This window comes from Oncorhynchus mykiss, chromosome 17, assembly GCF_057628025.1.
Source record: "Oncorhynchus mykiss isolate SJ-2025 chromosome 17, ASM5762802v1, whole genome shotgun sequence".
In the NCBI taxonomy this organism is placed as follows: Eukaryota; Metazoa; Chordata; class Actinopteri; order Salmoniformes; family Salmonidae; genus Oncorhynchus; species Oncorhynchus mykiss.
In genome coordinates, this window is record NC_143038.1 from 50,524,678 (window position 1) to 50,540,818 (window position 16,141).

At 43.4% G+C, this 16,141-nt stretch overlaps 1 protein-coding gene across 5 annotated transcripts in view; it reads left to right on the plus strand.

The window, feature by feature from the left end:
- Window positions 1-16,141, plus strand: part of LOC110494438 (ATP-dependent chromatin remodeler CHD5) — a 51,736-nt gene that overhangs the window by 16,093 nt on the left and 19,502 nt on the right. For all 5 annotated transcript variants that reach the window (XM_090205858.1, XM_090205860.1, XM_090205859.1 and 2 more), the window contains exons 2-14: window positions 5,678-5,829; window positions 8,960-9,226; window positions 9,323-9,441; window positions 9,891-10,138; window positions 10,245-10,336; window positions 10,517-10,643; window positions 10,792-10,958; window positions 11,086-11,310; window positions 11,543-11,749; window positions 14,928-15,139; window positions 15,368-15,499; window positions 15,722-15,836; window positions 15,931-16,122. In XM_090205858.1, the coding sequence (XP_090061984.1) occupies window positions 5,678-5,829; window positions 8,960-9,226; window positions 9,323-9,441; window positions 9,891-10,138; window positions 10,245-10,336; window positions 10,517-10,643; window positions 10,792-10,958; window positions 11,086-11,310; window positions 11,543-11,749; window positions 14,928-15,139; window positions 15,368-15,499; window positions 15,722-15,836; window positions 15,931-16,122 (2,255 nt within the window). The remainder of the gene's footprint in view (window positions 1-5,677; window positions 5,830-8,959; window positions 9,227-9,322; window positions 9,442-9,890; window positions 10,139-10,244; window positions 10,337-10,516; window positions 10,644-10,791; window positions 10,959-11,085; window positions 11,311-11,542; window positions 11,750-14,927; window positions 15,140-15,367; window positions 15,500-15,721; window positions 15,837-15,930; window positions 16,123-16,141) is intronic.

Below are 16,141 nucleotides of genomic sequence, written 5' to 3' on the forward strand. Positions count from 1 at the left end.
ATAACATAATAACACACAGAAATACGAGCCTTAGGTCATTAATATGGTAAAATCTGGAAACTATAATTTCAAAAACAAAACGTTTATTCTTTCAGTGAAATATGGAACTGTTCCGTATTTTATAGAACGGGTGGCAACCCGAAATCTAAATATTGCTGTTACATTGCACAACCTTCAATGTTATGTCATAATTATGTAAAATTCTGGCAAATTTAATTACGGTCATTGTTAGGAAGAAATGGTCTTCACACAGTTCACAATGAGCCAGACGGCCCAAACTGCTGCATATACCCTGACTCTGCTTGCACTGAACGCAAGAGAAGTGACACAATTTCCCTAGTTAATATTGCCTGCTAACATGAATTTTTTAAAACTAAATATGCAGGTTTTAAAAAATATACTTGTGTATTGATTTTAAGAAAGGCATTGATGTTTATGGTTAGGTACATTGGTGCAACGATTGTGTTTTTGTTAAATCATCACCCGTTTGTCGAAGTTGAAGTCGGCTGTGATTCGATGATAAATTAACCACATTGATTATATGCAACGCAGGACAAGCAGGTTAACCTAGTAATATCATCAACCATGTGTAGTTAACTAGTGATTATGTGAAGATAGATTTTTTTATAAGATAAGTTTAATGCTAGCTAGCTACTTACCTTGGCTCCTTGCTGCACTCGCGTAACAGGTGGTCAGCCTGCCACGCCGTTTCCTCGTGGATTATAACGCAATCGGCCATAAACGGCGTCCAACAATGCAGATTACCGATTGTTATGAAAACTTGAAATCGGACCCAATTAATCGGTCGACCTCTAGTATGTATGTACGGTCACTGTGGGGACGTCGTCATCGATGCACTTATTGATGAAGCCAATGACTGATGGTTGTGTACTCCTCAATGCCATTGGGAGGAATCCCAGAACATATTCCAGTTTGTGCTAGCAAAACATTCCTGTAGTTTAGCATCTGCTTCATTTGACCACTTTTTTTATTGATCTAGTCACTGGTGCTTCCTGCTTTAATTTTTGCATGTAAGCCGGAATCAGGAGGATAGAATTATGGTCAGATTTTCCAAATGGAGGGCGAGGGAGAGCTTTGTATGCAACTCTGTGGGTGGAGTAAAGCTGGTCACTGGTTGCACATTTAACATGGTGATAGAAATTTGGTAAAAACGGATTTAAGTTTCCTGCCATTAAAGTCCCTGGCTACTAGGAGCGCCGCATCTGGGTGACCATTTTCTTGTTGGCTTATGGTGGAACACAATTCATTCAATGCTGTCTTTGTGCCAGCCTCAGTCTGTGGTGGTATGTAAACAGCTACGAAAATACAGATGAAAACTCTCTAGGTAGATAGTGTGATCTACAGCTTGTCATAAGATACTCTACCTCAGGCGAGCAATAGCTCAAGGCTTCCTTAGATATTGTGCACCAGCTGTTATTTACAAAAATACATAGTCCTCCGCCCCTTGTCTTACCAGGCGCTGCTGTTCTATCCTGCCGGTACAGCGTATAACCAGCCAGCTGTATGTTGACAGTGTCGTCGTTCAGCCATGACTCCGTTAAGCATAAAATATTACAGTTTGGATGTCCCGTTGGTAGTTTAATTTTAATCTTCCGCGTAGGTCATCGATTTTATTCTCCAAAGATTGCACGTTTGCTAGCAGAATGGAAGGAAGTGGGGGGTGGGGGTTTATTCGATCACCTACGAATTCTCAGAAAGCATCCCGCCCTCTGGCCCCTTTTTCTCCGCCTCCTCTTCACGCAAATCACGGGGATCTGGGCCTGTTCCCGAGACAACAGTATATCATTCGCGTCGGGCTTGTCAGACTCGTTAAAGGAAAAAAGGATTCTGCCAGTCCATGGTGAGTACATTTAGATGTGATGCCTTACATACATTCCAACATGTGCGGACATCATGTGTTTATCATGTGTTTATCTCAATTACATTTATTAAATTTGTGGTCAACTTGGTGGTAGATAATGGGGGGTGTCACATATCAGCAAGGAGGAGTGTTCTTTAACCAGAAACAGACAATTATTTTCTTTCTCAACCTGCCTGTATTTCAACTGCATTTCTCCTCATCTCAGTCAATTGCATCATCAGTGCATTTGAATGAACTACAACATTAGCTGTGTTGTTGTGATGATGTCATGCCTGGCAGGCAGCAAACATGGACAGTAGCTCAGACATGAAAGAGCTCCTATGAGATACTGCAGACATGTTGGCTTATTAACTATAGAGCTTGAGGCACTAGCTGCCTTTACATGTTTATGAGAGAGCCTCAATCTACACAAGTGGGATGATGCATCCAGTTTAGCCAGTGGTGAATGGGAATGTATAAATAGACAATTCTATGAGTCTCTCATTGATAATGAACCTTGGAAGCCCCTAGTGTCTGTGTAGCCCCTCCTGACTGGCCTGGCTAAATGGAGTATAAGTACATTGCAAGTCAAGGTTTGTGCTTAGGAGACAGGGAACCCCTACTCAGTGTTCCTCTGGGAGTGGTAGGCTGCAAGGCTAGCCTAGTGTTGACTGACTGAATGACTCTGATGCACGTGCTGCATATTTCATGCCCTCCAGTCTGTGTGTTTGTGAATGAGGAGTGTGTCTCTTTATAGTGATGTACTGTCTACTGTCTCTTATTCCTCTGTGACCCACTATGGCCACACTGAAGTCTGGAGCGCCGTAGTACACCCTATTCAGCATGCTTCTTTGTATACAACAACATTGAGGCAATACAGTTGATGGATGACTAGCACCTCACTAGGAGTTTTACCTGGCTGATAGGATATAAGGTAAAAGGGGAGGATGGATAGGTGATGATGACTACCAGAACCCCTATGAAATTTGTATGAGTATTACGGTAAGAGTAAAGGTTGTATAGAGTACCAGTCAAACGTTTGGACACAGCTTCTCATTCCACGGTTTCTCTTTATTTTTTACTATTTTCTACATTGTAGAATAATAGTGAAGACATCAAAACTAAGAAATAACACGTATGGAATCATGTAGTAACCAAAAAAGTGTTAAACAAATCAAAATCTATTTTATATTTGAGATTCTTTAAAGTAGCCACCCTTTGCCTTGATGACAGCTTTGCACACTCTTGGCATTCTCTCAACCAGCTTCATGAGGTACTGGAATGCCTTTCAATGAACAGGTGTGCCTTGTTAATGAACTTCTTAGGGCTGCAATCCCGTTAACGGGATTGATATGACAACAGCCAGTGAAAGTGCAGAGCGCCAAATTCAAACAACAGAAATCTCATAATTAAAATTCCTCAAACATACATGTATGTATTTATACCATTTTAAAGGTCATCTTGTTGTTAATCCCACCAAAGTGTCCGAAATCAAATAGGCTTTACAGCAATTTACAGCGATTAGCACCACAAACTATTATGTTAGATCACCACCAACTCACAGAAAAACACAGAGAGGACTCACAAAAAGCAGAAATAGAGATACAATTAATCACTAACCTTTGATGATCTTCATCCGATGACACTCATAGGACTTCATGTTACACAATACATATATGTTTTGTTCGATAAAGTGCATATTGATGTAAAAAAAAATCTCAGTATACGTTGGCGCGTTACGTTCACTAGTTCCAAAAACATCTGGTGATATTGCAGAGAGCCACATCATTTTACAGAAATTCTCATTATAAATGTTGATGAAAATACAATTGTTAGACATGGAAATATAGATACACTTCTCCTTAATGCAACCACTGTGTCAGATTTCAAACAAACTTTATGGAAAAAGCAAACCATGCAATAATCTGAGTACAACTTTCAGACAACAAAGCAGCCAAAAAGATATCTGCCATATTGGTTAATCAACATTATTCATAAATAGCATTATAAATATTCCCTTACCTTTGATGATCTTCATCAGAATGCACTCCCAGGAATCCCAGTTCCACATGAAATGTTTGATTTAGTTCGATAATGTCCATCATTTATGTCCAAAGAGCTACTTTTGTTAGCTCTAACAAATCCAACAAATCCAAGTCATGAAGCGCGTTCCCTAAAAGCAGACGAAATATCAAAAAGTTCCGTTCCTGTCCGTAGAAACATGTCAAACGATGTATGGAATCAATCTTTAGGATGTTTTTAACATAAAACGTCAATAATGTTCCAACCGGAGAATTCCAAGTGCGATGGAACAGAGCTCCCTCTCGTGTGAACGCGCATGGTCAGAGCATGGTCAGCTCATCTCAGACCTTACTCATTCCCTTCGTATTCGGTCCCCCTCACAATAGAATCCTCAAACAAGTTTCTAAAGACTGTTGACATCTAGTGGAAGCCTTAGGAAGTGCAACATAACCAATATCCCACTGTGTATTCAATAGGGGCTGGGTGGAAAATTGACCAACCTCAGATTTCCCACTTCCTGTTTGGATTTCTTTTCAGGTTTTTGCCTGCCATATGAGTTCTGTTCTACTCACATACATCATTCAAACAGTTTTAAAAACTTCAGAGTGTTTTCTATCCAATACTAATAATAATATGCATATATTAGTAACTGGGACTGAGGAGCAGTCCGTTTACTCTGGGCACCTCTGGGCACTTTTCATCCAGGCTACTCAATACTGCCCCTGCAGCCATAAGAAGTTCATTTGTGGAATTTCTTTCCTTTTTAATACGTTGAGCCAATCAGTTGAGTTGTGACAAGGTAGGGGTGATATACAGAAGTTACCAGCCTCCAGAAATTGCATTCCAAATAAATGCTTCACAGAGTTCAAGTAACATACACATCTCAACATCATCTGCTCAGAGGAGACTGCATGAATCAGGCCTTCATAGTCGAATTGCTGCAAAGAAACTACTACTAGAGGACACCAATAAGAAGAAGAGACTTGCTTGCGCCACGAAACACGAGCAATGGACATTAGGCCGGTGGAAATCTGTCCTGTGGTCTGATGAGTCCAAATTTGAGATTTTTGGTTTAAACCGCCTTGTCTTTGTGAGACGCAGTGGAGGTGAACGGATGATCTCTGCATGTGTGGTTCCCACCGTGAAGCATGGAGGAGGAGGTGTGGGGGTGCTTTGCTGGTGACACTGTCTGATTTATTTTGAATTCAAGGCGCACTTAACCAGCATTGTTACCACAGCATTCTGCAGCGCTACGCTATCCCATCTGTTTTGCGATTAGTTGGACTATAATTTGTTTTTCAACAGGACAATGATCCAACACACCTCCAGGATTTGTAAGGGCTATTTGACCAAGAAGGAGAGTGAAATAGTGCTGCATCAGACGACCTGGCCTCCACAATCACCCAACCTCCACCCAATTGAGATAGTTTGGGATGAGTTGGACCTCAGAGTGAAGGAAAAGTAGCCTACAAGTGCTCAGCGTATGTAGGAACTCCTTCAAGACTATTGGAAAAATCATTCCAGGTGAAGCTGGTTGAGAGAATGCCAAGAGTGTGCAAAGCTGTCATCAAGGCGAAGGGTAGCTACTTTGAAGAATCTAAAATAGAAAATATATTTTGATTTGTTTAACACTTTTTTTTGGTTACTGCATGATTGTTATTTCATAGTTTTGATGTCTTCACAATAGTAAAAATAAAGAGAAACCCTTGAATGAGTAGATGTGTCAAAACTTTTGACTGGCACTGTACCTGTATCATGTGTTTCTGAATGCCATGTTTGTGTTTGTGTGTCAAGATGAGGATGAGGAGGGTGAACACAACACTGTCCCGCTCACATCTCTGGACAGCTTCTTCTCTGACGACGACTCCCTCAAACAACAGAAGAAGAAGAAACCTAAAAAGATGAAGGAGGGCAAGATGCCCAAAGTCAAGAAGAGGAAAAAGGAGGTGAGCTCTATCAGACTGCAAACATTTTTGTGCACAATAACACACAACCTGTAAGAAGCTACAGTAGATGTTGTGCAATAAACTGTAGTAGTCTCTTTGTGCCATTTAGACTGTGGATCAGGAGGAGTTCCTGTGGTAGTCAACATGGACGGTAGGTTAGGAGTGCTAGAGCGTGTACCAGTGGGTGCCAGTAACAGCGTTGTAACAGAGCTGTTCTGACAGCTGAACTCTCCCAGGCATTAGTTCCTGACATTCAGGCAACAGGCTTTAAACAGCAGCACTGAGCTGGGACTCTCCATAGACCACACCACAACCATTATATCAAAACAGACATCAAACAACTCCTTGACTTTATTAGTTTCATGGCTGCTTTTTAGATTATTGGCTAATTGAGGTTAACCACTGTGTGCCTTGAAAGAGATCATAGAGGAGTCAGGGGAAAGTGTTCGGTGTAACACAGTGATCCAGGAGAAAGTGTTTGGGGTAACACACCCACATGAAAAAATACTTTAGTTTACTATAGAATACTACAGTACTTACTATAGAAATATGGAGTATACTATAGAATACTATACTGCACACTTAGTATCCCTCAAGCATGTAGTTTTGTAGTATACTGTAGAATACTATAGTAAATACTATAGTATTATCCCCCAAAACACTGCAGTAAATACTACAGTAATGTCTGCAAAAACACGGCAGGTAGCCTATTGGTTAGTACGTTGGGCCTCTAACCGAAAGGTTGCTAGATCGAATCCCTGAGCTAACAAGGTACAAATCTGTTGTTCTGCCCCTGAACAAGGCAGTTAACCCACTGTTCCTTGGCCGTCATTGTAAATAAGAATTTGTTCTTAACTGACTTGCCTAGTTAAATAAAGGTAAAATAAAATAAAACAAATAAAACAATACAACAGTCCACAAAAACACTACAGTAAATCCTACAGTATACTACAGTCCGCAAAAACACTACAGTAAATCCTACAGTATACTACAGTCCGCAAAAACACTACAGTAATTACTATAGTATATACAACAGTAAATACTACAGTATTCACTCTGACTTAAGTCCGCAAAAACTCTACAATGAATACTGCAGTAAAGTCAGCAAAAACACTCCAGTGACTACTATAGAATTTATACCATAGTATACTATGATCTTTTTTCATGTGGTTATCTGTCTGCCATTTGAGGGCCTTGCCCGTTATACAGTTTGTGTTGGCTTTGTGGTGCCTGTTTATCATCTGTGTGTCCTCTGCCTGGGTTTGGGATTGACCAGTGTTCTGAAGAGTGGTGGTGACAGAACAGGGAGGTCCCTGTCAACGGCTGCCAGCGGTACTAGAAGGAGCTTTGGTGGCCCTTTGGCTGGCCGCGAAAAACACAGAGCACTGGACCCTGTCATGCTAATGAGGGGTCGCCCCATCTCTTTCCCCTCTGTCACACTCTCTTTCTTTCCATCCCTCTCTCTTACCATGCTCAGTTCACAAGCTCTGCTCAACAGTACACTGTACGTGTTCATCGGGCAGCACTGACTGCTAAGGGAAACCACATCTAGCTGTTATTCACTTACAATCTCTCCCCGAAGTCTAGTGTCAGTAATGGGCCACGGATCAATGGAGGTCACAGCCCCACCAGTGGGTCTCTCCCCCCAGTTTGTCTCAGAGCTGAAGGAAGGAACCAGCTGTGCTCAGACTCCCTCCAGCAGGGCCCGAGCACGCCACAGGAGAGCTGTTAGTACTGATGACTGGCTAGATCTGTTTTAAGGAGAAAAATCCCTTTAGGGGACTGTGCGTGTTGATAGTAAGCAGTGTTTTTTTCACACTGTACAATTGTAAGGCTTGGGGTGTTTAAGGTATCGTGAGGATATAACGTTTGTATATTCAACCTGACATTTATTTCTTACATAATGGCTGGACAGTATGTACTAATTTAATTTAGTTCTGAAAGTCCTTAATTAATCTGAAATGAAGTTGATACAAAGGAATTTTCTTTAAGACTTTCTTTTTTTTTCCTGATCTCCCAGCAGAGACCTCCTCTTTGTTTCCACCCTGATCTTGTGCCCTGTGATGCGTTTGTGTAACATTGAACCCTCTGCATTGTGCGGTCAGGGGTTGGGTTAAGACTCTTCTCTGTAGTTACTCTCTCTGGATTAACAGTGGTTCTGCTTTCCTGCCTCCATCACCCTCCACTCCGTTTTCATTTGGACCCCCCCTCCACACTAATTTTCTCCCCTTCTCCGTATGCATAAATGAGATTTGTCTAGACGGGCGCTGGAACACAGGCTCTGCAACCACAGGCCTCTGCATAACAAGCTCGTTATGCAAACGTGTCTGATTGGATGGCGCTGTTCCATTGGCTGCTGCTGCTATAGAGTGAGGGGGAGGGGGGAGAGAGAGAGAGAGAGCTCCAGACTGCACAGTTTGGTCACCATAGCAACACAGACGGACTGGCGGTGGGGTTGGCAGGCGCTGCGGCAACATGATCCTTTCCTCTGCGCCGCAGAGCAAGACGCCTGTGAGTCTCTCCATGGATCCACACCATACTGTGCAACGTTCATGCACGCACACACAAACACACGCACGAGGGTGCATGCACCCACGCATACAACCCAATGCCAGTGCTCACTCACACACTCCATCTATAAACGTTCAACTGCGTAGCCTTACAGATGTTGCCATAGCAAGGCCATGGAGACAATACATAGAGACAATATATGCCTTAGTCTTATTGACTGGCTAGGAGGGGGAGATGTGATTGGCTGGACTTCTGAAGGTGTATGTTGCTTTGTTATTGCTGTTCTCTATGTAAGCAGAAGGTTTAGATGTGAATGTGCCTCTGATCATGCCATCTATGGAGCTCTCAACAAGCTGGGAGCTAGATATTAACTCAGTTGATTAAATGTTAATTGTTATCCAGATGGTATGGGGGTGGAGGAGTAGGAGGTCAAGTCAAGAAATGATTCATGTTTTTTGGATGTATGCTCTTTCTCCCTATTTCCTCTTCAAATATGAAGACTGTGTTAGTGATATTTGCTGACTCATTGTCTGTGTATAAAATGTCTCCTGATTGATTGACAGACAGAGGGGGTGGGATTGTATACTGTAAACAGTGTGTGTGTGTGTGTGTGTGTCAGGGAGGAGGAGGTGGCGGAATAGGAGTTGGTGGCAATGACCCAGAGGAGCAGGCCTCAGAGCGGGAGGATGACCATCCACTGCAACGTCCAGAGATTGGCTCAGAGAGCGAGAGCAGCACCTACGCCCCCGCCCCCACCACAAAGAAGAAGAAGAAGAAACCAAAGGAGAAGAAAGAGAAGAAACCCAAACGGAAGAAGAGAGAAGAGGAGGAGGAGGAGGATGACGATGATGATGACGACGATGATGATGATGATGAAAATAATAAGGTACATTAAGCGTGTCTCTGTTAAACCATCTGTCTAGTTTGACCTGTATTTGTTGTTATCATAGACTGGACTCGCACTTGTGTTGTTCTGCCCCAGGAGCCCAAGTCATCCAGCCAGCTGATGCAGGAGTGGGGTCTGGAAGATGTGCAGTATGGCTTCACAGAGGAGGACTATACAACCCTCACCAACTACAAGGCTTTCAGCCAGTTCCTCAGGTACTCACCATGTAGGGTCATCATTTATTGCTTGTCTTGGATCTATGGATGGTCTATGGATGGCTGTCATGTCTGTGTTGTTAGTTGTTGCTTGAAGCTATCCTAATTAAAACTGCACAGAGAAACTGGAGCAGTGTGTTGAACATTTGACCTTTTTGGGGGGGGGGGGGGGGGGGGGGGGGCTTGTATGACAGCCTGGAGGTTCAGAGACTGAATGTATTGACCCGATATCTTAGAGGCCACTGTGCCAAACCACAAGACATTGGCTGACAAATCACAAGCATGCCATGCACACAACACAGAGGCGACGTTACACAGAGAGGACGTCACACAGATGGGTCACCACTAGTACTGAGGAATAAAGATACATGTCACTCTAGTGCAGGTTGTTATATAATTAACTGAGAAAATAACAAGGTAAGACAACAGTGTTCTTTCCCTATTCTCAGGCCACTTATTGCCAAGAAGAACCCTAAGATCCCCATGTCAAAGATGATGACAGTGTTAGGGTCCAAGTGGCGTGAGTTCAGCGCCAACAACCCCTTCAAAGGCACCTCCGCAACTGCTGTGGCTGCCGCGGTGGCTGCTGCTGTGGAAATGGTCACTGTGGCCTCGCCCATCTCTGTCAAAGAGGTGACTACCCTACCAAGCTCTCAGCCTGGGCCAATCAGAAAAGCCAAAACCAAAGATGGAAAGGGTAAGGGCTGTCAATCAAGCATGCGGTATATCAGAATGTATAGAGATATAGTAATAAAGTACCCTCTATACCTCTCTGGTCTGTGCCTGATCTTGTTGTCCTATAGGGCCTGGGGTAAGACGGAAGACAAAGACTGTAAAGGAGGTGAAGAAGAAAAGTAAAGGGAAGAAGACCAAATCAAAGAAGAAAGCATCCTCGGTAGGGTTTGGAGCGGCACACGTCTCCTTTCTTACCTTCAGTCACATTACTGTGACTTAGAATAGATACAGTAGGTTGTTGTTCCCAAACTCTAGTATGGATGAGGTATGTGCTTATTGTGTTAGTTATGAAGTTGCTGATTGACTGTGAGGTTGTGAATGACTCCGTGTCTGTTGGCAGAGTGAAGAGGACTTTGGGCTGGAGGAGTCGGACTTTGATGATGTCAGCATCCACAGTGCCTCAGTGCGCTCTGATACCTCGGGGAATGCCAAGAAGAAAGCCCGGAAGGGTCGGAAAAAAAGGAAAAGTATGCTGTGTCTTATCTACACTAACTAGTTCTACTAGCTTATATCCTCCCTTCTTTCCATAACCCTCATAACCCAATGACTGTTACTGCTGTGTGTGTAGACACAGACTACATTGACTTGTATCTGAGTTTCCTGTCTTGTGTGCAGGAGAGGATGGGGACGGCTATGAGACAGACCACCAGGACTACTGTGAGGTGTGCCAGCAGGGAGGGGAGATCATCCTGTGTGACACCTGTCCCAAAGCTTACCACCTGGTGTGTCTGGACCCCGAGCTGGAGAAGGCCCCCGAGGGCAAGTGGAGCTGCCCCCACTGTGTGAGTAGTACACCTTAACCTTGACTGTCACTAAACACAACAGCAGTACATCATCCCTATCACATTATGACAGAAGTGCATTGTTACAACAAAGTACATTATCACTATCCCTCATCTGTGCATTCAGGAGAAGGAGGGCATCCAGTGGGAGGCCAAAGATGATGATGATGATGATGAGGAGGAGGAGGTTGCGGTTGAGGAAGAGGATGACCACCTGGAGTTCTGCAGAGTGTGTAAAGATGGAGGGGAGTTGCTGTGCTGTGACACCTGCCCCTCCTCCTATCATATCCACTGCCTCAACCCTCCCCTGCCTGAGATACCCAATGGGGAGTGGCTGTGCCCAAGGTGCATGGTGAGTGACAAGTTATCCCACCAATCAGTGTTCAGTCAGTGTCACATGCTCCACAATGGTCCAGTTAATGAACCATGTTATTTGTGAGAATGCACTTTGCTCTCCATTAATAAAATATACTGCTGGAAACAAAATGGAAAGTGTCACTCTGTGCAGGCTCCCAAGAGAGAACAGAGATAGACTAATGAGGATAATACCATTCTGTCTCACATAACTCTCTTTCCCCCTCTAGTGCCCACCTCTGAAGGGGAAGGTACAGAGGATTCTCCACTGGACTTGGGGGGATCCCCCTTTACCCACTGAGGTGCTCCCTGGCCCTGATGGAGAGATGGTGGACCCGCTGGTCAAGCCCCCCCTGAAGGGCCATCCGGAGAGGGAACTGTTTGTCAAGTGGGCTGGTCTCTCCTACTGGCACTGCTCCTGGGTCAGCGAACTACAGGTGAGACTATAATCTGTCTGTTTGTCTGACTGCTGCTGACTGCTGGGGGTTTGTCAGAGTTATCACAGTGTTTGAAAGTCAGCCATGTTCAAATATAGTGGCTTACAAGCAGGGCCGTGCACAGGGGGCAGGTGCTCCAATTCTTTTTTTAAAGGACACCCCCCTTGAAAAATAAATCATCGACTTTCATAATTCATATCTAGAAATTCATAACAGGCCTACTAACTGCCTCTGTAACGAATGTTTTCATTTTTTATCGTATGGTTATTTATTTCTCAAACAACACACTCACTCATCACAATTTTTAAGCAAGCTAGTTAGAGTGAAGAGGAAATTATAGTCCTGAAAAAGCTTTCCAGTTTCACTGACCTACCCAATGATGTACAGCTCACTCACTGGCGATGGCCGATGCTCTCGTGCCAAAAGCCTACCTCCCTCTTGTTTTACTTTTTAAAACAATGTTCGCTCAAAATACCTATTTGGAAGTTGATAAAATATGTTGTTAGCCTACAGCAGAAAGATTAGAGTCTTCTCTTTTCAGCAGGAGCCATTTGCTTTCCAACCTGTTATTCTGCAATTTTATTTGAAATATTGCAAAAGGACTGTTTTGTCTGCATGCTGTTAGCTGACAGATGTGCCGCACGTTCCCCACTGTACGCTACACATTGTTCTTGGGCTACACACGATCCAAAGCTTTAAAAAAACTAAGCTATTGTTCCCTCTGCTACCTCACTGCAAGCAGTATTAATGCACCAGGTCTGGAACCAATAGGACCCTGAACAGCTTCTACCCCCAAGCCATATGACTTCTAAACAAGACTGCTAAATAGCTAATCAAATGGCTAGCCATGTTATTGTCTGCTCCCTGTATTCTCTATAGCCATGTTATTGTCTGCTCCCTGTATTCTCTATAGCCATGTTATTGTCTGCTCCCTGTATTCTCTATAGCCATGTTATTGTCTGCTCCCTGTATTCTCTATAGCCATGTTATTGTCTGCTCCCTGTATTCTCTATAGCCATGTTATTGTCTGCTCCCTGTATTCTCTATAGCCATGTTATTGTTTTCTCCCTGTATTCTCTATAGCCATGTTATTGTCTGCTCCCTGTATTCTCTATAGCCATGTTATTGTCTGCTCCCTGTATTCTCTATAGCCATGTTATTGTCTGCTCCCTGTATTCTCTATAGCCATGTTATTGTCTGCTCCCTGTATTCTCTATAGCCATGTTATTGTCTGCTCCCTGTATTCTCTATAGCCATGTTATTGTCTGCTCCCTGTATTCTCTATAGCCATGTTATTGTCTGCTCCCTGTATTCTCTATAGCCATGTTATTGTCTGCTCCCTGTATTCTCTATAGCCATGTTATTGTCTGCTCCCTGTATTCTCTATAGCCATGTTATTGTCTGCTCCCTGTATTCTCTATAGCCATGTTATTGTCTGCTCCCTGTATTCTCTATAGCCATGTTATTGTCTGCTCCCTGTATTCTCTATAGCCATGTTATTGTCTGCTCCCTGTATTCTCTATAGCCATGTTATTGTCTGCTCCCTGTATTCTCTATAGCCATGTTATTGTCTGCTCCCTGTATTCTCTATAGCCATGTTATTGTCTGCTCCCTGTATTCTCTATAGCCATGTTATTGTCTGCTCCCTGTATTCTCTATAGCCATGTTATTGTCTGCTCCCTGTATTCTCTATAGCCATGTTATTGTCTGCTCCCTGTATTCTCTATAGCCATGTTATTGTCTGCTCCCTGTATTCTCTATAGCCATGTTATTGTCTGCTCCCTGTATTCTCTATAGCCATGTTATTGTCTGCTCCCTGTATTCTCTATAGCCATGTTATTGTCTGCTCCCTGTATTCTCTATAGCCATGTTATTGTCTGCTCCCTGTATTCTCTATAGCCATGTTATTGTCTGCTCCCTGTATTCTCTATAGCCATGTTATTGTCTGCTCCCTGTATTCTCTATAGCCATGTTATTGTCTGCTCCCTGTATTCTCTATAGCCATGTTATTGTCTGCTCCCTGTATTCTCTATAGCCATGTTATTGTCTGCTCCCTGTATTCTCTATAGCCATGTTATTGTCTGCTCCCTGTATTCTCTATAGCCATGTTATTGTCTGCTCCCTGTATTCTCTATAGCCATGTTATTGTCTGCTCCCTGTATACTGTATAGCCATGTTATTTTCTACTCCCTGTATTCTCTATAGCCATGTTATTGTCTGCTCCCTGTATTCTCTATACTATAGCCATGTTATTTTCTACTCCCTGTATACTGTATAGACATGTTATTTTCTACTCCCTGTATTCTCTATAGCCATGTTATTGTCTGCTCCCTGTATTCTCTATACTATAGCCATGTTATTTTCTACTCCCTGTATACTGTATAGACATGTTATTTTCTACTCCCTGTATACTGTATAGACATGTTATTTTCTACTCCCTGTATTCTCTATAGCCATGTTATTTTCTACTCCCTGTATACTGTATAGACATGTTATTTTCTACTCATTATTTTCCATTATTATAATATCTTATCTTTAACTGTGCATTGTTGGAAAAGGACTCATAAGTAAGCATTTCACTGTTAGTCTACACCTGTTGTCTACAAAGCATGTGACAAATAATATTTGATTTGAAATTTTAGGCCTACTCATGATGTAGTAGACTATTCTGAATTATTTATTCTCTTTCTGATCAGGAAATAAATGAAGTGCTGCACGTAGGCTATCAGACAATCAAACCGAATATTGATGATGTAAATCAGGTGTTATCAAGTGTTATGCTGCTGTGGCGGTACTGTTGATATTTACACTAAGTAGCTTGCTACTCACACTCGACCTGTGACTGCATTTCAAGCCATGCATGTTTGGATACCGGGCGTGCGCAATCTCCGTACAGGCAAGGGTGGGGGGTGGTGAACTTGGGGGCAGTGGGTTCAGAACAACAACAACAAAAACAGTATACAAATGTTTTTATAATTATACCACCACCCAAAAGGGCACTTGGCCAGTGAGAGGTCAAAGGGGAAGGTACACCACTGTTTGTGGACTTGCCTGCTTACAAGACAACACGTCACAGCACATTGTCACAAATATGACAAGAATATGGAAGGCAACTTCATGTCATACTTTTTCCACAGCATTGTTGGTTAAGCCATGCCCTTGTCTCTGGTGTGTGCAGTTAGAGCTGTACCATGCGGTGATGTACCGTAACTACCAGCGGAAGAACGACATGGACGAGCCCCCTCCGTACGACTACGGCTCTGGGGAGGAGGAGCTGAACAACGAGAAGAGGAAGAGTAAAGACCTGCAGTATGCGGCCATGGAGGAGAGATTCTACCGCTACGGCATCAAGCCAGAGTGGATGGTCATCCACAGGATCATCAACCACAGGTGCTCACTTCATACACACACTGTCCTCTCCCTATAGGGACTTTCTCTCACCCAGACTCACACTCACCACTTTATATACAATGGAGTAAAGACAGTCATATCTACAGCATCATAAAACATTTTTTGTCCCAGGTTTGAAATGTGTACAAGTAATTGTCTTTGTATTCTGAGGTTCAATCCAAAAGCTCACAGAGTTTTGACTGTCCTTGATCCTTGCGTTCCCTGCAGTTATGATAAGGATGGAGATGTGCACTACATGATCAAGTGGAGAGACCTGCCCTATGACCAGTGCACCTGGGAGGTGGATGACTTTGACGTCCCTGAGTATCACCACAGCAAACACTCCTACTGGGACCACAGGTCAGCTCAGATCTCACACTTTGTTTTATCTCTCTCTCTTTGTCTCTCTCTCTGTCTCTCTCTTTCTTTCCCTCTCTGTCTCTCTCTTTCCCTCTGTGTCTCTGTCTCGCTCTCCCTCTCTGTGTCTCTCTCGCTCTCTCTAGTACACACACAAGCATATTTGTTTCACATGATTTCACATTCTGAGTTGACTATTTATTAATGTCTACTGTGATTTGACAGGGAGCAGATGATTGGTGATGACCAGCGCCCCTTAGTGGTGAGAAAGGGAAAGAAGGGTAAAGATGAGGAGAAGAGGAGGGAGAGAGAAATCCCCCCTGATGCCCCAATTATAGATGTGAGTGGCCATCATTACTAGGGACTAAAACATACAGTCCTATTAGCTTAAAAATCAACTGATATACCTCTGGTTGTTCTCTCTCTGTCACTAGCCTACCATCAAGTTTGAACATCAACCCTGGTACATCAATGCCACTGGGGGCACCCTGCATCCGTACCAGCTGGAGGGTCTGAACTGGTTACGGTTCTCCTGGGCACAGAGCACAGACACTATCCTGGCAGACGAGATGGGCCTGGGCAAGACTGTCCAGACCATCGTCTTCCTCTACTCACTCTACAAGGAGGTGGGTGAGGAGGACAGGC